Raw genomic sequence first — 15,352 nt, forward strand, 5'->3', positions numbered from 1 at the left:
AACCTCTTAAAAACGTGTGTCTCTGGTCCATAAAACATGATTCTGGATTAATCTGTCGAAAATATAGCAAACCCATTTGTTGTGACGAAGTTCTCACTTCCTCATCTGGTCGCTTCCCAAGAACGGCCTGTTTCTATAATATATTCAGAACTAACAGTTCCCATTGGCCGCTGAGGGAGAGCCCGCCCCAGGCTCCCAGCGGCCAATCAGATTAGCGTCTGTGGACCAGCACGCTAGGTTGCGAGTTATCGTTAACTTAACGGTAATACGCTAAAGAGGACATCTCAAAATGCCTAGATTTACCGAATGCACCTCTGCAGTTGCTGGATCACGTACAGTTGGCTTCGCTCCAGCTAGAAGTGTTAATTTTGTGGCTATAGACTAAATGGTGCAGGTAGCTTGTGTGAGAGGGACCCACGCAGTATGCAGGAGGAAGCTAGTGACGTCGATATTCTCTCCAGATTCCTCTCTGGGCAAACGAAGCGTTTGGGGGTGTGGCTTGGAGGAGACTGCAGGGGGACGCTGGATAGGGACAAATCCAACTGTGGCAGTTCTGAGCGTGTGACCACTCATTACAGGGAGGGCTGACAGCAGTATATATGCATTTACAAGTAAAAACAGCTTTTGCACGGAATGGGACCTTTAAGTAATGTAGCACACAGAGCTAACAGCTAGCTAACGTCAGCTTTCTTCTTCTCTCGGTTTATAGGTGGGTCGCTGACACCTTCAAGGTGCTTACAGCCACCTGCTGTACAAGTAGGTTACTTGTACATGCAACGGACATACATCTATCCTTTTTATAATTCTGTCCATTTTCTGACGGATCAGTGTGGCCACAGCCTTACTCTCATACTAAAAATAATAATAATAACAGGAAGATACTGCTGTTAGATGTGCTTTCTCTTACATTTCCAAACAAAAAAATATGTTTGTTTAGTCCCATAGGCAACAGCTGAGGAGATTGCAGTTAAGCGGTCATTCATAGTTTTATTAGACCAAATCGACATAAATTATATAATATCCAAAGTGTCTTCCACCCATAAATTTGCAGCCAAATTGTGTCTTCCAGGAGTGGTTCGAGCAACCATCCAGAAAGCATCTGGGTTTTTAAGTGGTTAATGTCTGTCAAATACAATGTAATCACCAAATATACACGTTAATGTACTTTGGTGTGTGTGTGTGTGTGTGTGTGTGTGTGTGTGTGTGTGTGTGTGTGTACCTATGACTGAGGGGATGTTGAGACTGCGGAGGTTGGCTGCTGAGCGGTTGTTGATCTCACACTCAGTGTTCAGTCTGCCATCCTGGTTATTGGTGCCACTACTCCTGCCAATTCGACTGTTGGTCAGGCTGTTCAGGTCTGTCCAGTTCCCACTGTGCTGTGGGTTTCTATACAGATGCAGTGCAATGTCAGAACAAAAAGAGACAACAGTAGGTACTACAGTTATGATCAAGCGTCAGTGTGCTTGCTGTCGTCGAAAATAACCTTTATTCCATTGCTTGGTGGTGATCACAATCTAAGGGGACTACTTCCGCGTTCTGGAGATGGTCGTGCTGTACATGAATGGTGTTAATGTGGGCCATATGCTTGTTGCACACACCAACCTGATGTGAGTGATGGGCTGGCGGTTCTCCTGCTCAGAGTCAAACATGGTCTCAAACATGGAGCCGTCCTCTGTCTCCTCCTCCTCCTCGTCATCCTCGTCATCCTCTTTCACATTCTCATTGACCGTGTCGACCATCATGTCAGAAGTCTGCTCGTAGTACTGCACCAGTTCCCGCAGCTCATTCAGACGCTTGTGGACCTCCTTTAGCTTCCTGTATGGAGAAAGGGAGAGCAGTAGGGGTGAAGAATGAATGTGCAAACACAATCATGTGGACCAGGGTGTAATAAAGAATAACAATAATGTGATACTTTATTGATTTATTGATTCTCGTTTAACTTAAACAAGTCCTCCAGTTGAAGGGTGACCTCTACAGTCCTTACACCACTCTGCTGCTGCCCAAATCTGATCTGCCTATTCATTTGGTTGAAGCTTTGTGTTTGCGTGTACCTGAGGTTGTCTGTGGAGTTGGGGCTGTCCTGGTGCTGTGGTAGTGAAGCTTTGTGTTTGTGTGTACCTGAGTTTGTCTGTGGAGTTGGGGCTGTCCTGGTGCTGTGGTACTGAGGGATGGAAAGAGGTGGAGGCTGAGGCCCCGTTAGAGCAGAGAGCAGAGGGGAAATCTGATGATGCTCCCAGGCCACGCTGTGTGGGCATGCCACGACCTGATGGGAACAACATGCAGTTAGTTCACCAAGACTTGAGAGAAATGCAGAAAGGGTTAAAGAATGTCACTGCATCAGGAATATTCCTACATGGGTTGTTGTTGAGAGTCTGGTCCCTAAGAGAATGCAGCTCCTGCAGGATCTTGTCCATGGTCTGCTTCTTGTCCTGCAGTTCTTGGAGCTTGGTGAGCTTGGCAGTGGCAGCCGTTGCCCCAGTGTCTAGGCCGGTGTGGGGGCCAGAGGCAGAGTGGAGGAGGGGCCTGTGTTGAGGGGGACCAACAGGCTGGAGGGGCCTAGACTGGCCCACCTCTCTGGAGAGGGAAAGGCTCTCTGCCTGACGACGGTTGTCTGGGACTGCCTTGGTCTGCCGGCCATAAATAATTGCTTGCTAAGAGGAGAACATTCTTGTCTTTGTTGTTACATTAAACAAATTTGCTATGAAAAAGTGTCATCTGTTGACTCATCATGGAGTGGAGACAGACACTTCTCAGAAGAAAATGTACCTTTATGTTTTACTTTTTTGCAAAGAATTTGTGTTGCGATGAACTGCAATAGATCAGCTAGTAGCCAGTTTGAAGTAGGGAAGATGGCTGGATGACATTGTATTGTCTGGTGTACCTGAGAGTCATGGAGCTGGTTGTGGAACCTCTGGATCAAGTCGTTCAACTCCTCGTTCAGTTCCGATGTGATGCTCAGGCCAGACACGCTGCCTGTGGTTTCTGTGACAACTGATGCAACACCACAAACCAAATTAAAATATGAATACCTAATGACAAATTGTTCTCTGCAAGAAAAATAATCTGGAGGATGTTTTCCCTCTAAGTGGGGGGGCACACCCCACACAACCACTGCTCAGTACTTGGCTGTGAACATGCCTGTGACTGTGTCTCTTACCAGTATCATCAATGACAGCAATGGCGTGTTCTGCACTGTTCTGCATGGCCAGTAGTGCTGCCTGCCGCCCCTGCAGGGCCCGGAGCTGCTCCTGCTGCTCCAGCATCTTCTTCAGCAGTTCATGTTGCTTACGCAAGTTCTCCAACTCTTCCTTCTGGTCACGTCGCACTGCCTCTGCCCTACCACCCTAGAAAATACACACCCACACACAATTACAAACATTGAAACTAACCAGACACAGAAACAGCATTTCCACACTGTGACTCAGCAAATTAACTACCGGTATCCATAAGGCCATGCTCTTTTGCATGCTCTGTTTTGAACTGGCTGTTATGCCCTTAAAAGTAGTGGAATTCCTCATTTAAAGCTTGTTTTCCAGTGTCTCCGTCATCATACTGGACATCAGTAGTAAGGATTTCTCTCACTTCCACAAGGAACATCTGTGAATTGTATCATCTACCGATGCTGTGAGGCGTTCAGGGGACATCTGTAATTTGTAGCTACAGAAAATAACCTGAGTTACACTTACGTGCGTTACTGGACATGCAACTAACTTTGCAGTCTGAGCCATCTTACATATACGTACACTGTATCACACTGCAGCACTTAATTTATACTATATATTAGGATATTTATTTTGTTGAGGAGAAATGACTGAAATGGGAATTTTAATAACTATTTGTGTTGGCCTTGGTGCCCTAACTTTTGGCCACGATGCCCCAATAAGTTTGTATTTATCAAAAGGCGAGAGTGGCCTTGCCCTAAAAATGACTTAATTGCAGGCCTGTCTGCATAGTTGAAATTGCCCTGTATCGGTAACTAAAGACACCCAAGTACCACCTGACACCTATAATACTGGCCAGGTGTCATGCAACAGATAGTATGGGCAGAGTAAGGGCAGATAATAGCACGTGTTCTCACAGTCCACAATGACTATTGTACACACCGTGGCGTTGGAGGCATCTGAAGATCGCACTTCAATGTTGAGAGAGGTACTTTCTGCCAACGAGCCTGAGCCCACCGCCGAGTCCAGGGTGCCCACGTCATCCTCCTCGTTCTCCCGTGCCTGTGTCAACAGTGACGAGGGTGACTCAAATATATAGTGTAAGGTCAAACAAGTTCTGTCCGCCAAGTGTTTACCATTGTTTCAAGAGACGAAGTCAGTCACTGAAAATTACTTCTGAAGACGACATGCTGTCCCAGATGTGCTCCAGGAAGGGAATGGCTGCGTGTTAGTTGATGAATGTTGTGGGAATATCAGGAGCAGAAACTTAGCTCTCAATTGAGGTTTTACACATAAAATACATGCCTGGCAAACACTAGCATCCATCTCAGGCGTATGCTTCTATCACGGCACAATAACCCTAACCCTCTCAGGGAGATGCTTCTCTCATGGTACAATAATAGCCAACAGAAAACAAAGCCATCCCACTGCAAACGAAGGTAGCATGCTATGTCCTAGTTTTTCCATCAAATGGAACATGACCCGACTGTTGAAGTGTTTCAGGACACAGAGAAAGAGACAGCCATTAAAAATACATGTGTACCAAGCTGCCAAGCTAAAGCAACATAAACAGGCTCTACTTCAACTATGAATGGCTAAAACGTGACCTTACACATCACAGAGCACGTTTAGCTGAAATTGTGTAACTTCGTCTGACTGCAAAAGAAAAGCAAACCAGTAGATTAACAATGAAAGGAATAAACGAGAAGCTAGAGAAACAGATAAACAGACTGACCAGCATTTTCTGCAGGAACCGTAAATAGGACTTCTCCTGCTCCTTGAGGTGGTCGATGAGATGGGAGAGACGCTCCACGTTGGCCGGAACATCGTTCTTCTCCACCAGGTCATCCCTCATGGAGCTGGCCTTACTGATGTACTCCCGGATCTGCACCAGCTTACTCACCACCTGAGACCACACAAAGAGAGGCGGGTGGTGTGAGGGTGTGACTGAGTGTCAGGTGTGTGAATGAACAGCAGAGAGAGCAAGAACTAGGAAAAGGTGAGCGCGCGCATCTGTGGCAGCAGCTCAGACTCAGACTAGGCTAAACAAGGGCAGAAAGGGGGCTGGGCACCAAACCCACTGGGCGCCAACGGTGGCATATTTATAAATTGCCCTAAATACAGCCGAGCTGCAGCAGCTCTGGCTCTCCCTTACTTCCAGCCTTGTTCTAGTTTCCCAGAGTAGTCTTGAGTGCAGTGACGTTCAGACAATGCCATTTTCTTAATAACGGGCTCAGACAACATGAAAGATAATATAAAAAGAATGTCCTCTAAAGCTAAAGGGTTTTAATTAGAATTCATCAAAATTGATAAAACAAGAAGGAAAACATTAAATATGCTAAGTAATGTAAAATGATATGTGAAATTAAATATACGTATCTACCAGGGTTCCAACACCTTCTTAACTCATTCAGTGCCAGCCACTTTTGGAGAACGGATGCTCCCAGTGCCAGAGTTTTCAGAGCGTTTTCAGTGATTTCTCGAGGCCCACAGAATATTGTGTGATATTACTATGTAAACACCGAACACGCACAAGAACGAGCTGGCTCTATTGTATCATCAGCAAAAAAAAGTTTATTGATACCATTTTCCGTTCTTTAGTTATGAGCCGGAGAAGATAGGTTGTTTTCAGCGTTTTCAGGCTTTTCAAATTATTAGCTGAGATAATCCGCCTTTTGTGAAATGCAGCATTTCAAGCACATTCACTGAGTCTGAAGATAATATTTTCTGATGTAGTGACGTAGTTGTTGTGTGATGCCCTGCGTGCACCACCCCCCTCCCCCCCTCCCCCCGTAAACTCCTCCCCACACTGCACACAGCCTCACGCAACCATTATATTTTCGGAGTGCTGCGTTTGTGTGCTGCTGTCGGCTCTCAGCGCCACAGCAGGGAAGAGCCAACCCGGATTGCTGAATGGTTTGGCGTCAGGGGCTGCTTTCCTGTCTGCTAATCGGGTGGAGAAACTATACAGACAGACAGACAGACAGACAGGGACAGAGGGGCTCAGTTGTGAGCGCGGATTGACTCCTGTTCGGAGCCAATGTCAGCTCCCGCGACAGAGCAAATGGCTCTGGGAGCATGCATCGGGTTGTCTTTGATCCACGGCTTTTAGGCTGTTTCTCGGACCTGTCTCTAATCTGGACTGCACCGAGCAAGCACTGTCGCCACCTAATGAGTCCGTAAAATAGGTTATACACCTCCAATAGCTACTATAGTTGTACAGGAGCTGCGGAAGGCTTTGATCGACGTCCCACCGTCAAAAAACGCATTGGACGTCGAAGGACGTCCGTGGCATTCTACGTCACTATTTAATTGGACGTCGAAGGACGTCCATGGCATTCAATGAGTTAAACATCAAATTCAAGGACTTTCTCAGGCCCAATTCCTTCAAATTCAAGGACCTAACATGGCATAGTTTGACAACACATAATTTTCATAATGAGAACTAGCAGGCTTCACAGAAGTTCACAGATAATTAAAGAGAGATAGATATATATATATATATATATATATATATATAAATTCAAATTATTCAATGATCCGTGTCTGTGTATTTTGTATTAACTTTCAAGACCTTGTAATATGCACACAATTTTCCCTTTTAACACAAGAAATTGCTACTACTGACTCATCCATGTCAACTACCACCTTTTTTGTACTGAAACAAAATTAGGATGAGAAGGTTTTTGAAAATTACAAACTCCATCAGCAATCCTCATTTGAACCCAAACTGAAAGGGAAATCAATACAAATCCCATGAATATGATAATCCTGCTTAGCAAGTATGCAATTTGCATTTTTCTAAGCAGGTAAACCAAGCATTTGGGCCAAAGTTCAGTCACGGCTCACAGACACATGAACTCAAAAATATATTCTCAGGCCCCCAGAAAAATATTTTTTCAGTGGTGCATATGCATGTACACATACAGTAGGTATATATATGTAGCTATATACATGTAGCAGCTGAAGCAGTGTATCATTTTTCTTGCAGTTTGCTTTCTGAGCAAGACCTTATTGGCCCACTCAACCCTTGGCTTACAATGCATCAAGTAGGTCATCAGGCATGAGACTAGAACCATGGTTCTCAAACTTTTTTCCTTCAGTACCCCCTTTCCATGATTTCTGAATCCAAGACAAGTACCCCCTTTACCCGACTACAACGTTTTGCTTAGAAAACTGCAAGAGAAAACTAGAGCATATGATTCATGAAGCAATGAATGAATGGCAACCCACATTTTGAAGAATAAATAGTTGCAATTAGTGCCTCCTGAGCAGATTTATTTTAACGTTTTATTAATTTTCATGATTTATTCTTACATTTTTAAATTGTATCCTTTCTCTCAAGTACCCCCTGTAGTACCCCTAGGGGTACGCGTACACCAGTTTGGGAACCACTGAACTAGAACAATTAAGATAAATCTCTGCACCAGTGAGCCAAGCTAAATCTTACCTGGCCAATGCCAGTCTCTCCTCTCCCATATTCTCTGTGTTCCAGAGGTGCCAATGCGTCCCTCAGCCCTGGGCTCTGCTTCTTAGCTTCCTTGGTGATAGCTGGGGTGGCTGGGGCAGAGGAGGAAGGATGGAGGAGCTCCTTGCTTTTGTTAGTGTTTACATGCAGGGGTAAGAAGTTGAAGGGCTTCTTGTTCTCTCCAGCCAACTGCCTCTGGTTGTTGGCAGCTGTGACGCGGCCCTGGGAGTCACTACCAATACTCCTCTGAGGCAGAAAGAAGACACAAATCAGCTGTCAAAAAATCACGTTAATTTAAAAAACTGTAATTAGTGAATTATTTTTTCTAATGCAGACTATAGATTGTTCTATGAATGGTGCATGTTAAATAATTCTAAGTCACATCATCACACCTGCAGCCCCATATGGAAGACACGACAGCAATCAGAGATTTTGAGTGGCAATATCCCAAAAACAAAAGTGCAAATGCCGGGTTTATTTGATCAAATTATCTTTACCTTTGTTGAATCAACCATATCACACAATGCCAGGCAATACAGCAAAACAACATGCATCGGATTTAGTAGATCCACAGATGAACATGAAAGTGTCAGTGCTTCCTATTGGAATACCAGACCAATACTAACCAAACACCACTCTGCTGTGATATATTTCTTTTTCTATCTGGGTTTCATGATTTTCTAAGTCAAAATTGTGTCATGATTCCTAGTACAGTACTATGATTTTGAAAACTACAACTGTTAGGGAATGACACTCCCTTGGGTCCACGCCTTCCCATTTCAGAGCCAGGTGCTGTTTGTTATGGGAATGTGGCAAAATAACAAATTAGCCAGTAGTAATCTCTATGTATGAGGGGGTAATGAGCTGTTGAAAACAGAAGGGATGACAACACTCCACACATCAGCTATTCTTGTATGAACCACAATACACTACTGAAGAGATTTTGGAAAGCAGTGACAGCGAGGTGAAAGGATTAGAGATTACTGCTTTCTAATTAACTAACTTGCTGTGCAAATAATGTTTTTGTCTCCTCACACAGGTGTGTGTGTGTGTGTGTGTTAGTGGCACCATGCTATACAATGACATTGACATGTCTAGAGTTCAGTGTAACACAGGGCATACTAGACAGCGTTGCCAGGTGCACGATCATTTTGCCCTCTGAACACATCAATAATGCCAAAATTCCCATAATGTAAGATAATTTGCTCATTTTGTGACACTTGGTTGTAATCAATATACTAATACGGATCCTATGTCTGTCCTATGTCTATAACATCTTTGCAGCAAATCATGCGAACTGCAAAGTAATTTTAGTTCCTACCAGTGGTGGTAGAGTGCTGCTGGAATTTCACAATTTTGTGGGCTGTGTCTGTTAGTCACGTCACTCGAGCAATTGTGATGTCATCAGTGATGTCATAAATCCTTCCTGGCTGAAGCTATGAAGTACCACAGGGATGACGTATTGTTGTAGGCTTAACCAGAAATCGCCGCCATTTTGGTTCATCAGGGAAAAAGTCTATGGGGGAATGGGGATTTCACTTAAATGCATAAAATAAGGTCCGTGGTTAAGAAAAGTTTATGGGAACGCGAATTTGGGTTCAGCAGGATAATCTTCATGAACATTAATCACTTTTATGCCTTTTGAAGCATTTTCTAAACGAGTTAAAAAAAACGCATTTACTGTATGTTCCAAAATTCATCAAAGTTATTCACATTTGTGAAGATTATCCTGCTGAACCCAAATTCGTACTCCCATAAACTTTTGTTAACCACAGACCTTATTTTATGCATTCACATTTCCTCTTACGAACCCGGAAGTATACTTCCGGACTCATTCCTGTGGTGCTCTATATAAGTGGTGGAAGGCGGCTACTGCTCGCGTATGATAATTTCCCCCCAAAAGCGATAATTTTGACCCTCAGGTACGATAATTCAACATTTCCCACCTGGCAACACTGTCCTGATTTCTCTCTGCAGTCCCGCCAATGATGATAAATATTAATCTTGGGACCTGCATTAAACTTACAAAATGTTGAGCTCATTGAACACATGGGATAAAAAGAATATCTGTGTAGTTTTTCACCTCATCCAGGTCTGTGAAATTGATCCTCTGACGCAGCCTATCCAGCTCAGCCTGGTCTGGGACAGACATCTGTGTGGTGTACTTGATGTGGGGAAAGGAGTGAGGAGTACGTGCTCTCCTACGGCCGGCCCCGGGGGTGGACTCCGGAGAGATGTCATTAGTCAGCCTGCTCTCTGCCACCGCAGCAGACAATTTCTTCCTGTTCTTTTCTGACGATCGGTTGGCTTTCTTCTGCTGCACACCCCAGTCCTGATCAACAACAAAAACAGTCACCTTGACTGACCAAGATTTACTTTGGTGTGGACTAAAGAGTTAAGTTTTTACTGTATGCAGACCAACGAAATTATTGTGAAATTGGGGTACTTTATCAATGTTGCAACAAGCAAGTGATGATCAAAGTTGAGAGCCTTGCCTAAGTGTGTGAGAGTGTCTACTACCAGTCTCTAATGACAGGTCCACCCTGTGCCTGGCATGTTGCCAAGTTGTCCCTAAATAAGTGTCTATCAGAGCCCTGGCCCTGCCAAGCCTGTACCATGTTATTGAGCCTATCTTCCAGACTGCCATTGGTTACAGTCCAGTTGTGCAGCTCCTGCTCCTCCTCTGCACCATCATCAAAAGGAGTGCCCCCGGTTGCCATGTCACCCACTTGCAGCCTGCTGGAATTCACAACAATGCATGGCAAACTGGTCACCACACAGACAATAGCACAACAAACACGATACAAACAATTTTTACAATAGATTAAAAGTTATTCTTACAAAACATATACCGGTGTTTAAATAACGTTAGCTATACTTTACTAGGAAGGTATGGAAAACCGGCAATGTCTACTCTAAACTAATAGTCTTTAGATCTTCCATATTTCCCTCGGCATGGAGTGACTAGCTGTAAATAACGATGTGACGTTGTTAGCCATGCGTTTAGAGCAGAATATATTAAAATGACGTTGTCGTCTATTCCTTTATGAACCCAATGTATAACATGAACGCATCAGTAACGCAATACCTTACCAATAACGCGTGTATCCAGTCGCGAATAGCTCAATTCACATCGGTAACGTTTTTCCTGTCCGCTATTTATGTTCGGTATGACCATTGACTGGTTATGACCTAGCTTTCGTTATGTGGCCCGCTCGGTTTCCCCGGGAAAAGAACAATGCGACGTCCCCCTCCATCACGCAGCGAGTGTGCGCGAGCCTTTTCACAACAGCGGCAACTTCACCTGTGTGTGCGGTGACAACTACCGTAGCTCCCGTCAGCGCGAGCGCACCAGTGTCAAAGATAGCTTGTTGCTTGGCAAACTCACCCAACTGTTAACACTAGTGACCTAGCTATAGCGTTAGTGGTTTCGTCCCAGAATCGCCATGGCAACACACAACTTCTTAGTTATCCACGATTGCGACTGATACGAATGTTAACGTAACGATTCTGTGCTAGGCGTTATAACGTTAGCGTTGTCAAACATCAACCCTAGTAGTACTGCAGCGAGTTGACCACTCGATCAGAATGAGAAACAGACCCGAGTCTCGCGTCGAGGCTTCGAACAAAAACAATGCCGAGTAGACAAAGCAAAAGTCACCAGCGCTGGCAAGCTAACTAATGCTACTTAGCTGGCTAAAATTAAAGACTCGAAAGAAGTTGAAGCAAACACAAGCATTTGACGTTAGCGCCAGCTAACTAACGTCCGCTAAGCTAAACCCCAAACAGTTAGCTAGTTACAGATAATGGACCTTTACTGGCGGACCGATAGAACTGACATTAACATGAACGCTAACGACAAATGTTACCGTTAGAAACCGCTAACTTTGGCCGAATATATAACTGAGCGTTAGCTTGTTTATTAACGTTACGTTAATAAGTACAATTACGCTAGCTAGCTTGCGGTTTGGGAGACAGAAAATGTTGCATTACCACTCATCGACTGTCGTGAAGAAATTATCGCAGATTCGGAGCCAATACTTACTAGCTATGTATTTCAGCTCGGCCTATGCTGACTTATCTCTGGCCATAGCCATATGGCATTATTGTCAATAAATGCTGTCGCATCCGTCCCAACGTTGAAAATACTTTTAGATACACATCTTTCTGTCTGTCTGCCCTCTGGTCCGATGAGCCCCCAACCAGCAGGTGGCAGTATGCAATGAATCTTTCTTCCGCGTGACCCTATCGACCGCAGGAAGTGCTTTGCCTGGGAGGAGGAGATTCAGTCGTTTTCTGTTCGTTTGTCGAGTTGTGAGCTTTGTTGCGTCGTGGAATAGGACAACTGAAAAACTGAACAGTGGATTATAACTGACCTTATATCCTCGCCTGTCGTCGATTACCGTGGGAGATCGCATTCAAGTATTCCACTTTGCAAATATTGTAACGTTAGCGACTAGCGATTCACGTTACGTCGTTAGTTAGCTAAGCTACTTAGCTGCCCCATGCTAATGTGGGCCAGCTAGCTCACGCGAGGTTACGTTGTGTTCGTCACTATCCTGAGTGTGTTTAGTTCGCAAGTAACGTTACATATCGTTTGAGTGACGTCCGTCGAGTTCAAGCTTAATAGCAGTCAGAGGAAGTTATGGGATCGTCCAAGAAACACAAGGAAAAGAGCCGCGACAAGGACACAGAGGAGCGCCGTCGCGAGCATAAGAAACATCGCCACAAGGAGCGAGACAGAGATGCAGAACGAGATGGAGGTCGCGAAAAGGAGAAGAGAAAACGCTCCAGATCCAGGGACAGAAGTGGACGAGAAGGTCGTGGCAAAGGTGAAAGGAGCACTGGGGAGCCGCGGGTGAAGAAGGAGAAAGCCGACCATGGGTATGAGGAGAGCACAGACATCCAACCACAGTCTGCAAGCGGAGATGCTTCACTCAGCATTGAGGATACAAACAAACTCAGAGCAAAGCTGGGTCTCAAACCTCTGGAATTAAATGAAAACAAGAAGGAGCTTGGGACAAAGGAGGAGCCACTTGTGGCAGAGACCATCAACCCTATTCACATTCAAAAGCAAAAAGACATGAGAGAGAAGCTTGCAGCTATGAAAGAGAAACGCCTCATGAATCAGAAATTGGGCAAAGTGAAGACCCTGGCAGACGACGACTGGCTGGATACCACAGCTGCTTGGGTAGAGAGAAGTCGAAAAATTTCTAAAGAAAAAGAAATGGCAGAGAAAAGAGAGAAACTTCTGGAAGAGATGGATCAGGAGTTTGGCGTTAGCAGTCTGGTTGAGCAAGACTTTGCACAAACCAAGAAAGAGGCTTATACATCTCGAGATCTAAAGGGACTCACGGTACAGCACCAGATGGAGTCTTTCAACGAGGGCGAGACTGTCATCCTGACACTGCAAGACAAAGGCGTGCTTGAAGAGGAGGGTGGTGATGTACTTGTAAATGTGGGACTTGTGGACAAGGAAAAAGCAGAGAAAAACGTGGAGTTAAAGAAGAAAAAGCCTGATTACAAGCCCTATGATGAAGAGGAAAGTGTGGACGACATGGTTATGTTAAAACCCCGCTCTGTACTATCAAAGTACGATGAGGAGATTGACGGGGAGAAGAAAAAGAGCTTCCTGTTAAATACAGGAGGCCGTGCTGAAGGAGAGCGAGAGCGGGAGCTCCAGGCCATCAGAGAGACCCTTCGAAACCAGGCCCAGTCGTTGGACATGCCTGCTCTCGCTATTGCCTCCGAGTACTACTCACCCCAGGAGATGGTGGGCTTTAAAAAAACAAAGCGCCGTGTGAAGAAAATCAGAAAGAAGGAGAAGCAGACAGCTTCAGAGGAACTTGCCCTCGATGACACTCGCAGCACCGATTTTGGCTCCAGGGCACGTGGTCGGGGACGTAAGCAGGTGGATGAGGAATGCCAGGAGGGAGAGGAGAGCGGTTGGATGCAAGATGCTCCCCAAAGGTCTGACGATATCAGGATGGCAGAAATGGACATAAGTGATGAAGACGACTTCATATCTCCTGAACCAGCTGTCATGGAGGAGGAGGAGGCAGAGCAGGAGGAGCTACAGAAACAGCTGGCGAAGCAGAGGAAGCTGATACAGAAGCAGCTTCTCAAAGACTCTGTGGAGAAGGTAGCAGAGCAGGTCAAAGAGCTTGACGAAGGCAACCATGACAATGACCCAGACAAGAAGAACAACATTGTTTTCAATGCCACCTCTGAGTTTTGCAGAACTCTGGGTGATATTCCAACGTATGGCCTGTCCGGCAACAGAGAGGACCAAGAAGAAATTATAGACTTTCAACAGGAGGCAGAGAAAGATGATGCTGGCGGCTCAGACTCTGAGCTGGATGAGAACATTGGGTGGAGCACAGTTAACCTGGATGAAGAGCAGAAACAACCTGATTTCGCCACTGCCTCCACCACCATTTTGGATGAAGAGCCTTTAGTCAACTTTGGTCTAGCTTCTGCCTTGTCGCTGTGCAAAAACAAAGGTCTGTTGGACTCTCAAATGCAGAAGATAGCCCGTGTCAGAGCACCAAAAGGTGCAGGCCTGCCCAATGACAACTATTGCATTGAGGACAAGATGACCATTGACGACAAGTACAGTCGCAGAGAAGAGTACAGAGGCTACACACAGGATTTCAAGGAAAAGGAGAGCTACAGACCTGATGTCAAGATCGAGTATGTGGATGAGTCTGGGCGCAAACTCACTCCAAAAGAAGCCTTCAGGCAGCTTTCACATCGATTCCATGGCAAAGGGTCCGGAAAGATGAAGACTGAGAGGAGGATGAAAAAGCTGGAGGAAGAGGCACTGCTGAAGAAGATGAGCAGCAGTGATACTCCTCTCGGAACGGTGGCTTTGCTTCAAGAAAAGCAGAAATCTCAGAAAACACCATATATTGTTCTTAGTGGGAGTGGGAAAAGTATGAATGCAAACACCATTACCAAATAAGTTCAGGGAATGAGTGTGTTATCTTCGACACATACACACTCTAGGTTTTGGGGAAGAGTGCTTAATGCTTATACACATACTATTTTAAGATAAATGAAACAAAATTGCTATAATTTGATTCTAAAAATAAGTTCTGGGGATGAGTGTGTTATCTTCGACACATACACACTCTAGGTTTTGGGGAAGAGTGCTTAATGCTTATACACATATACTATTTTAAGAGAAACGAAACAAAATTGCTATAATTTGATTCTAATGCCTTGCTGAAACAAGCTCATTGTGGTTGTAAAACATTGTTCAATAAAGTTAAGAAAAGTGGAAAGTGTTTTTTTTTACTGTGTTGCTAGGAGACTACTGTAACTTTAGCTATCAGCATTTTCAAGTAGACTTCTAGGTAGATTGTGGCTTTCAAGATGACTTGCACAATGTTGTGCAGTGAGCAGTGTGGATTTTCAGTGCCTCTGCTCAGCTTAATGACCGCTATTGAGAGTATATTTTCTTGCAGTTAGAAACCGATCCATTGGTATTGAGTAAGGGGAGGAGGTTCCATCAGAAGCTGCTTTTTAAGTATAAATGAAATAGTGCTAGAGATCTTTAACATTTCTAGGTGGAAAGTTTTATCTAAAAAATATATATACACATACTGTATGTGTGTGTACTGTATATAATGACAATACAGGATGTGTGTATATATACTAAAAAAAAACTAGTTTTAGCATGACAAAATAAATGTATTTGGCAGTGGCACTGAACTATTAA

At 44.6% G+C, this 15,352-nt stretch overlaps 2 protein-coding genes across 9 annotated transcripts in view; one reads left to right on the plus strand and one right to left on the minus strand.

Annotated features, from left to right (window-relative positions):
* Positions 1-11,798, minus strand: part of pcm1 (pericentriolar material 1) — a 28,922-nt gene extending 17,124 nt beyond the window's left edge. For 5 of the 8 annotated variants that reach the window (XM_083656267.1, XM_083656264.1, XM_083656263.1 and 2 more), the window contains exons 1-12: positions 11,675-11,798; positions 10,245-10,368; positions 9,713-9,961; positions 7,612-7,875; positions 4,897-5,067; positions 4,104-4,223; positions 3,158-3,344; positions 2,882-2,991; positions 2,354-2,651; positions 2,119-2,263; positions 1,603-1,815; positions 1,220-1,386 (exon numbers count right to left, since the gene is read on the minus strand). In XM_083656267.1, the coding sequence (XP_083512393.1) occupies positions 1,220-1,386; positions 1,603-1,815; positions 2,119-2,263; positions 2,354-2,651; positions 2,882-2,991; positions 3,158-3,344; positions 4,104-4,223; positions 4,897-5,067; positions 7,612-7,875; positions 9,713-9,961; positions 10,245-10,349 (2,029 nt within the window). In that variant the 5' untranslated portion in view covers positions 10,350-10,368; positions 11,675-11,798. Of the gene's footprint in view, positions 1-1,219; positions 1,387-1,602; positions 1,816-2,118; positions 2,264-2,353; positions 2,652-2,881; positions 2,992-3,157; positions 3,345-4,103; positions 4,224-4,896; positions 5,068-7,611; positions 7,876-9,712; positions 9,962-10,244; positions 10,369-11,622 lie in introns of all 8 variants that reach the window. The other 3 variants (XM_083656262.1, XM_083656261.1, XM_083656266.1) reach the window with 2 other exon arrangements.
* Positions 11,799-11,933: 135 nt separating this feature from the next.
* Positions 11,934-14,893, plus strand: sart1 (spliceosome associated factor 1, recruiter of U4/U6.U5 tri-snRNP). Its single transcript, XM_083655651.1, has one exon. The coding sequence runs from the start codon at positions 12,275-12,277 to the stop codon at positions 14,591-14,593; it is 2,319 nt and encodes a 772-aa protein (XP_083511777.1). The 5' UTR covers positions 11,934-12,274; the 3' UTR covers positions 14,594-14,893.
* The last annotated feature ends 459 nt before the right edge of the window (positions 14,894-15,352 follow it).

Source organism: Poromitra crassiceps (assembly GCF_964638095.1).
Source record: "Poromitra crassiceps genome assembly, chromosome: 19".
In the NCBI taxonomy this organism is placed as follows: domain Eukaryota; kingdom Metazoa; phylum Chordata; class Actinopteri; order Beryciformes; family Melamphaidae; genus Poromitra; species Poromitra crassiceps.